The 9,168-nt window shown below is 43.2% G+C and overlaps 1 protein-coding gene across 1 annotated transcript; it reads right to left on the bottom strand.

Moving 5' to 3' along the window:
* Window positions 1-340: 340 nt before the first annotated feature.
* On the bottom strand, window positions 341-5,847 carry LOC104460519 (tektin-5-like). The gene is given in 5 exon segments (XM_010075751.1): window positions 341-488; window positions 2,171-2,243; window positions 4,003-4,080; window positions 5,294-5,616; window positions 5,618-5,847. Coding segments are annotated over 5 exon segments (852 nt in total).
* Between the last annotated feature and the right edge of the window lie 3,321 nt (window positions 5,848-9,168).

Below are 9,168 nucleotides of genomic sequence, written 5' to 3' on the forward strand. Positions count from 1 at the left end.
AAACCAGAGGGAGACACCTGCACAAAGGAGTTTGAGGGCAAGGAGTCCACTGCAGCACACTGTAACAATTGTCCTTGCTGAAAAGCACAGCCCTGCACACCCGTGCTGCGGGTGCTGCACACTGCCAGCGCTGCCCAGCCTCCCACAGTGGCAGCTTTAGCTGGGAGGGAATTATGGGGGTGGTGGGGGGTCCCACACCGAGGAAAAACAGGGCCACATGGAGAGAGAAGCCACTTCTTTCCGTGTCACTTCCCAAAGATAAGGCTGGGACTTGTGCTGGAATCAGGCTCCTACTTACAGCAGGGACAGGGACAGAGAAGGCTGCGGCAGCCACTTGTACTCACGTTCCATCTGCTTTTTCCACTCCATGGTAAAAGTTGATGCTGTCTGATGTGTTCCTCAGGTTAAAGCACTTCTGATCAATAAAATGGGCTGAGTTTTTGTCAGAAAGATCGTTCTCCAGGGCATGCTGTACATCTCTGTTGATGCTGTGAAGAAGAAAGACTTATCTTAATCTGAAGCACCTTTAATGCTGTTGTGCTAAATAGTTCATTGCTTTTATTTGGTTCCTGCAATGCTTCATTTTCTAGTTGGTTGGCGTTTAGTGGCTTGAAAATGCTTGGTGCTGTAATTTAGCTAGAGGGAGCTGCTGTACCATTCATCCCTTAGAAGGGATTCGCCTTTAGCAAATATTGCCCAAAGAATTGTATTTAACTCACTGCATTTAACAATGGTTGTCATTTTGATGACAGACAGCCACAAGGGTGAAAAACACCAGGTGGTTGTTGTGTGGCATGAAGCAAACCTCAGAGCAGAAGGGAGGAGGTTTTCAGGGATAACCTTCATGCCAGCAAAGCTGTAAGTGAGACAGAAAAGGACGAGACCAGTTGTGGTTTCCCATCTCTCCTGATTCGGGGGACAAAGTCACTTAGCATAATTCCAATTGTACATCGCTGGAAAATCTGTTTAAATATTTCTGCTCATCTTGATCACAAGAAGGGAAATAGGTTGCTCCATCTCTGCTTTCTTACCCACAAGGAATTTTGGGGTTAACAATCTCCTCTGGCTCTTCCAAAAGCTGGGAGGCCTGTCAGACCTTGGGCTAGAATGGGAGTAATATGGATGACGAACGAATCCAAGTCTTGCTGTCCAGTGCATCAGGAAGACAGCAGATGTTGACATTTTTTGTAAATATTGCTGTTTCCGTGATGTACTTGTCAAGTGGCGTTACTATCGATCTGCCTGATGCGGTGATGGAACTGAATCAAACGTAAGAGCAATGCCAGCCTGAAGAGCTAGAATGACTTCATGTGACCGTCGCTTTTATCTGATCACATACCCAAAATATTACAGTAGTGGGATGAACTGCAGAAATGCATCTAACCTGACTCATGTGAGTCCTGAGTGCCATTAATAAGAGCAATCATTTATAGAATCTGCTTATGTCTTTTTCTCCCATGATGTCATAATGAAGAACTGTACAATTTTATCTTCCTTGTGTGTGAGCAACTGAACTGTTTCTTTTGAGAATCATGTCATGTCGTATAAACATGACTTTAAAATTGGTGTCGGTTCTGTGTAGGTAACAGAACACTGTATTCAGAATAGTTTTACCTAATTAAATGATAAGACTTAAATATAATTTGCATTTTCTAGGATATTTGTGTATTCTCAAAGAAATAAAATACATTCCAAAGCCTCACCTAACAAAAGCATAAAAATACACATAAAATAACTTAAGTCCGATCCATAACTCATTTCATACCTTATGATGTGCTTAGATTCCTGTTTCTTTTGTCAATAATAAACTTCCTTTGAATTTAGTTTTGTAATAAAAAAGTATTTGCTTTGAACTTCACTCCAGTGTGCCACATAGCAACACTGGCACAACTAAGCTATAATTTTGGGACCCTAATTTTAATGAAGGATTTCAGATTAAACATGACTTTAAAAATTGAGTCACAGTCATCTTTAAATAGTAAGTATTGCTCTTCTGCAGTTTAACATACAAATTCTGTCGCTGGTAAGAATTAGAAGTGGGGGGCAATGGGCACCTAACAGGCTAAGACTCTGCTTTTGCCTTTGCTATTTTCAATCTGTCATTAGATACTAGCTAACACTGAATTCAGCCTTCCTAGCTTTAAAACAGGAATTAAATGTAAAGTCTTACCCCAGCTGTTGACTGATTTTCATGGCAAGTTTTGTCAATATTTCTTGACAGTCCTTGAATACATCAGCCTCCTACAGTGGAAAATATACAGTGACAGTGCTTCCATCAAACTTCATTTGTTTTAGTGAATTTAGCCTTTTTATTCTGCATTCTAGATGTTGCAACCATCTCACATATCTCAAATGCAATGCAGATGAAGAAAGGATGTGGTTTGGTCCCTCTGTTCCTCAGAGCTACAAAGTTGTATCTTTTGACTTGGTCGTGTATGGCTTTTTATATTATATCAAACATGTTAGTAGATTTTATCGGATGGAGTCATTCTAATAAACATAAAGTCAAATTTTTCTTGGCTTAAGTATAATGAAGATACTTGAAACATGAACCTTAATCTGTTCAACTACCCTCTCTAACTACTTCTACCTTATTCTAGAACAATACAAATATTTTGCTAATAGTGGAGTAGGTAGAAAATATATCTGATTGCAGAAATGGGCTCCTTAAGGAAGTATGTTGAAATATTCTTCAAAACTATTAAGTATTAGTTAGAGAAATTCAAAGCCAGGTTCCACTAAGCCTAAAAGAAATAAAAGACTCAAACCAACCACATTGACAACTATGCAAACATGGTAAGTACTGTCTCTCAAACAACATTATGGTGTTCCAATCTCTTTCCTTTTTAAAAACTCTGGTTTAGCCCAACATACCCTCTTAGCTAAGCATGTAGAGTTTTCTGAGTTTTGAAATAGGGAATAATGTGTTTTAAATTATTTGGAAGTCATTGTGACACCCCAAATTTAAAAATATAGGCTCTGTACTTAAACAGTATATATAGGAGTGACAGAAACTTTAGAACTGGCTTTCCTGTTATTCCAAAATGAGTCTGTTGTTCTTTATAGTCACTGTCTAGCTCGCTCCATAGTCAGAGCAGTTCTTGAGGAGATCAGGCAAATAGCATTTGTTTTTCATTTTGAAAAAATATTTTTTTCATCTGTTCATGTGGAACATTTAGCACTATTTCATCCTACCCTGCATTCTCGTGCAAAATTAAGTGCAGAGATACTTAAGCTCATACGTATTAGCTCCTTGATTCTTCATTAAAACTCTAAAACTCTAAGTTGCAGGCTGTAGGCTCTGAACAGGCATCTCGGTTATCCAAGGGGTCTGCACATCCTTCTGTACCCAAAAAAGTGCTTGAAGCAATGCCGTTATCCCATAGTATTCTTTCCTAGTGTTTCTGTTCTCATACACATCCAATATAACTTCTTTCAAATATGTTAGCAAAATGTTATTTGAGGTTTTTTTATGTAAAAGATTTAGCAATAGCTACTATCCATCTCATTTTCTTTGTTCAGTAACACTATATATACATATATATATATAGCAAGACAGTAAACCAGCATTTTCTATTGTAAGCCCCAAGAACATCTGCGATTTTATAGACTGTGGCCCACAAAACAATCTTGAGAAATGTTTCTATGTTGTTTTATAGGATCAGGGAAGATAGAACTGGACAAGACCTCACAAGGATACTAGGCTATTCCTTTTCCTCCAGGAAGGACAAATAGAACATTAACCCTCCCCAATATATATAGTTTCAACAAATTTCTTCCTTTTCCCCCACTCAGACTTCCAAATGAATGAAAGGAAGAAATTATTGCAATGTTTTTACTGTTAAATATTTAGTTGGATTTCAGTTATTTCCACAGTTTGAAAAATAAACTAGTCAGTCTGATCTTACCTTTATGAGGTTCTTTTCCACATTGTCATGAACTAAGTCTATACCCTGCAGCTTCTCACGGTAATACAAGCACGAGGCAGAATAAATAAACTAGTCATGAGGTTCTTTTCCACATTGTCATGAACTAAGTCTATACCCTGCCGCTTCTCACGGTAATACAAGCACTCCAGGGCTATCTGCAAGCAAACAAAGGAACATTTGCGATAGGTTCAGTACTGCATTATGGAGTGGAACCTTGAACCTCTCTGACGGGGCCACTGAGCTGATATGTCAAGTGATGACCACCCAGTGAGCATGGAACAGAATAGGAGGTGGTTTCATTGCACACAAATGATCCCTCTTAGTGCCCATTCCTACTTACCTGTCAATACACACTTTTGAGGATTAGCTGCTGTTTGATTGCGGCTTATTACTGTGCAGCAAGGCCTACAGCTCAACATGCTCAAGCTTTGTCGTAAATTGTGTGGATTAAAACACCTGTGTTGTTCTACACTCATCCATTGCAAAATCCTTTAATCTCATCTCCCTCATCCTCCCTCACCCAATGCCAAAGTTTGGAAGTTTCACAGCTATAGAAGAGAATGACTGCGTAACTACAGTCATTGAATACAGGTTTTGGTTAACCTGCCCCAGCAGGTTAACTTTACTTCTAATGTCTCATCTGCTTGTTTAGAACCATCCTAGTAAATGAAACAGAATTAGCTGGCAGAAAGCCTTCCAGCAGAAAATGTTCCCTGAACAGAAGGCGTCCTCAGCCTGCCACTCTGAAACAGTACAGATATGGACAACTAAACAAGTCATTATTGGATACTGAGTTTTGGTTTTCTATTTGTACTTTCCTAGAAACATGATAGACGTAGCTTCCATCAGCACTGTTCCAGATGTTTAGGAGAGAACTTTGACTCTAGTTTTTTGCATGTTTTGAGTTTTTGATGGAATCGTTCACTGACTCTCATATTCCTGTGGCTTTTTCTGTTGCAATTAATTGGCCTTTAAGATTGGAAAACTTCAAAATGTAACACAAATGATATGCCATCCTAAGTAAAAATATTATTTTCACCAAGTAATAGCAGAAAATTCAGAGCTCGATAAGAATATTGGGATATTGCAGCTTAAAGGGCCATCTTCTGCTCTCCTGTCGTGTACCGAGCTGCCCGGCCAGAGCCTCCTGGAGCCTCAAGCAGAAAGGAGGGAAAAGAGGGCATAGGAGGGGCTTGATAGGTTTCTTTGTCAGCTTTTGTGTATAAAGTCCATGGTGGCCAGATTTCCTTCTTACTGAGGGTAATGTTTCACTAAGCTCTGTCTTGATGATAACAGTAGAAGCCATACTGGTACTCAGCAGACAAACCCATTCTGCGTACAGTCATGAAAGAACTGTGGCACACCTACCTTCAGTGGTCCTTGCAGTTCATCTGCAGCACATTCAAGCCGCTTGTTTGCTGTTTCCAAGGCTTGGGTCTCTTTCAGAAGGGACTCCAGCTCATAGACGAGCTCAGATCTCCAGAAATCAATGTGGGAGATCCTCTCTCCCAGGTTTCGCCTGCTGTCTTCTTGCATCTGGTGAGTCAGTTGGTCCTTATCTTGCATCAGTCTCATGGAATCAGCGTTCAGTCTGCCAGCAGCGTACCTGGAGGCTTCGGAACCTTTTAACTGGACCATGTTGGCATGGTGCCAGTCGCGGGTGCTGTAGCGGGCATGCAGGGAAGAGAAGAACAGTGGGCGGGCGCCCAGTGGGGTTAAATGGCTTGTCAGAGCCGGGGGGGACTGAAACCACCTTGTGAAACAGGCTGGGCTGCCAGGAGCTGAGGTAGCGGTAGCCTGGCAGGTAGTAGGACTGGTAGGTGTCCTTGGTGGTGCTGGTGGGAGCGAGGTCCGGGAACAGGCAGCTCTTCCTGGTGCCGCAGTAGCTGGCTACCTGCGTGGTGCCCAGAAACTCCATCCTGCGCCGGGTCAGGCAAAAACGCCCTCAGGCTGTCCAGGATCCGCAGCCGCCCTGAGCAGCCCCAGGGGCCTCTCTGCGGGGTGCAGCCCTTGTGACACAGCGCAGATGTCACACAGTTCCGAGCACTGTTCCATCTTGCCAGCAGGATCTTGGCATTCCGGGGGCCTGTGTTCACACCTCCTGTCCCAGGGCACGCTGCTTTCCCGGCAGAGCAGCGCTGAGCGCGTTGGGACCTGGAGGTCTCGACGTGATGTGAGACTATCCGCGTGTCGTGCAGAGGGGTTTGCCAAAGGCTCGCTCGGGTTGGGTGTGCAATAAGCTTACCTTGAGCAAAACAAAATAAAAATTGTACTTTAGAGTGGTTCACACATACCTGTTAGTGGCCGCAGGGACGTGCAGCAGTGGAGCCAAGCCTTCTGAACCCAGACACAGGCTCTGGGAGTCATCTCTTAGGGTTGTCTGGTGATCTCTGCAGATGGTTTGGTCCAAATGGACAAAAAAGCCCATACGTGTCTTAAGCATTGCTCTTCTCCTCAACTGCATTTATTGTCCGTAAAAAGTATAGAAGATGGAGAGACCTTCCTTTGGTGATTATTTTTCTCCAGTTTTAAATGTAATTAGCTCCTCAGAGAACTTTTCTAATTTTTCCTTTCAGCTTTATGGCCTGTCTGACAAAAAAAAACTTTCTGAAATCCAGTGCTGGGATTGCATTGTAACTCATCATCTGTGCCAAGAATTTTGATCATAAAATTATTTGTAATTAGGCACTGTATTTCACTGTCCTAAGGGTCCTTAAATCTGCACAGATTTCTTCTAGTTTGAATGCAAGAAAACTGCCGTTGTTTCTTCTTCTCCAGATATTTACTATGAAAGAGATTCTTAACCTTTTTCAGCTTGGGGAGATGAGATATATATGTATTTACACGCAATACATGACAGCATATCTTGTCTCAGCTAGCACAACATTACACCCCAGCTAAAAAAAAAAGTAGAGGTAATTTTAAATAAATTTATCTTATTATGCTTAAAATATATAAAAATGTCAGTGCTAGCTGTAGAGAGGAGAGGTACGGGCAGTGGAGCCGCACACAGCAGACCGACACCAGAGTGGGTGTATGAACAGGGTGAGATTGGTACTGCAAATGCTCACGCACACAGAAAACTTTCCTCTTGCAATAACTGATGGAACTAATTCTCAGCAGCTGCCCAGGAGGGTAAAGCTATTCCTGAGCATGAGAGATAGCAGGAGTGCTGGCAGAGCTCACCACCGAGTTCAGCCTGGCTCAGACACCATATAAAGCCCATTTTTTTATATGGATGCCCCTGCACGAAGAGCCCTTGCTGGCTGGGAGGAAGAGGGGTGCTGAGGAAAAGATTTCCTTTTCCTTTTCGGTGCTTTTTGTGGGGAATGTGCTATATAGCCTCAAGAACAGGAAATGATCTCTTGGCCCCAAAAGAAAAATATTTGAACACGCACCTCAGTTTAAAATGTGGAACAGCCCTGCTGACATTAGTGAATCTAATCCATATGTCTGAAAGGAGGCACAGACCTAACGTGCTGTACTGAGCTGTGGTCTAAAGCAGAGCCAAATTTTTCCTAGGGAAGGTACAGTATAAATTTCTCAGATATGTCTTACTGGCCAGTTCCTCCCTCCCCAGACATTTGAATTTGCTTAAACATTTGGATCCACTTCCACATAACATTTTTTTCGTTAGTTTCCCATAGAAGGTAATTACAGAGCAATAAGTGCACAAGTTGGACAGTTATCAGGGTGTGATGAGCATTTACCTGAGGCAAATATACTTGAAATGGAAAATGGGCAATAGCCTATTAATGACCAAAAAACAAAGGCTAAACTCCTCAAATACCTTAACTAAATGTATTTTAAGATTCTTTTTTTCTATGGTTTTTTTTGTAGGTGGACAGGTACTCAGAAGTTTTCGTGGTTTGGGTTTGTTTTTGTTTTCCCCAGAGTGTTCTTTCTAGAAAACTTGTGGTTGTTGAAGTGGAGAGTGCTCATAAAAAGATAACAGCAGTATTTTTCTCTCAAAAAAACAGATTTAAGACCAGGATGTGCTGGTACCTTTCCAAATATTACCAGATACTCTTTTCTGTACATTTGCTTCCAATATGAGACTGCCTTAAATAGTAACTTAAACACTCGTATGTTAAAACCATCAAGTTTTGGGGACTAATCAGCTAGGAATGGGAGCACGCCAGACTCCTGGCTCTGCTCCAGTCAGAAAACTGCCCATTTTACAGCACCCTCGGCCAAAGCAGCAGGAGGAGTCTTTGCGAGCAGGAAACGTGTGGGTTCACCCTCAGTTCCTCCAAACCCACTGCCCCACCTGCCTTTCTCTCCAGCTTGAGTTACCATCCGTGGGTATTGAACTCAAATCCATGAGCCCTGCTCAGGAGTCAGCCGGTCAGTCTCCGGGGAAGTGACCACGGCACGAGGGATCGCTGTGTTGGGGCTCTCACCTGTTATATGCATCTCCAGGAGAAAAATGGGAAACTTCTATGAAGGCCATGAATGTGTTGTATGCACTTTCTGAAGCACAGTGGTTACGCTATTCAATGCCCTACCCTGAGCGGCTCAGTTTGCCTCGTGGAACAGCCGCAGGTGGCTGTTGCCGCATGTGCAGCCATTGGGACTCTGCGTGTTTCCATTGTAACAGGATTGTGAGGACTGTATACACAGGGCATGGGGAAACGAAGGGAAAGTGAACAGATTGTCAAAGATCTTGGAAAAACATTTTGCTTCTCCTCGGACCAGCTCTGGCTTCGTGATGTAGCGCTCACGTCTACGCAGGTGGGAGCACTCTGGGGCAGGAACTGCCTTGTGCTGCATGCTGGCAGGTGGTCTCTGGGTGGGTCCGTGTCACAGCTGTGGTTTCCACGCAGGGCTCTCAGCCAGGCGTGCTGTCAATTTGCGCTGGGTGATGCGCAGTGCCAGGACGAACCGCTGGCGTTTGCCGTCTGTCATTCGGTTCTTGGGCTGTGGCGTTACAAATAGAAGGAAGGACGAGGCCAGGCCCGGGCAGCCAGGGGACAGACAGAAAGGCAGCGGGGACGGGGGCCAGTGAGCAGGTCCAGTTCCATCACAGGCTGGTGCACACTTCCTCTGGCTGGAAAATCATTGATTTATGTCATTAACTTTTACATACCCGATACAGTGGCTCTCTGCTAGGAAGCTGATTGGCCAAACTAAGGGGGAGTAATCTTCCAGATTAACGAACCCATGAAATTAATGGAAATTGTCTGCCGGCAAGATGCAGACATCGATGTGTTCAACACTGCTGGGAAACGGAGCAGTG

The sequence above is a fragment of the Pterocles gutturalis genome, unplaced genomic scaffold, assembly GCF_000699245.1.
Source record: "Pterocles gutturalis isolate BGI_N339 unplaced genomic scaffold, ASM69924v1 scaffold49332, whole genome shotgun sequence".
Classification (NCBI taxonomy): domain Eukaryota; kingdom Metazoa; phylum Chordata; class Aves; order Pterocliformes; family Pteroclidae; genus Pterocles; species Pterocles gutturalis.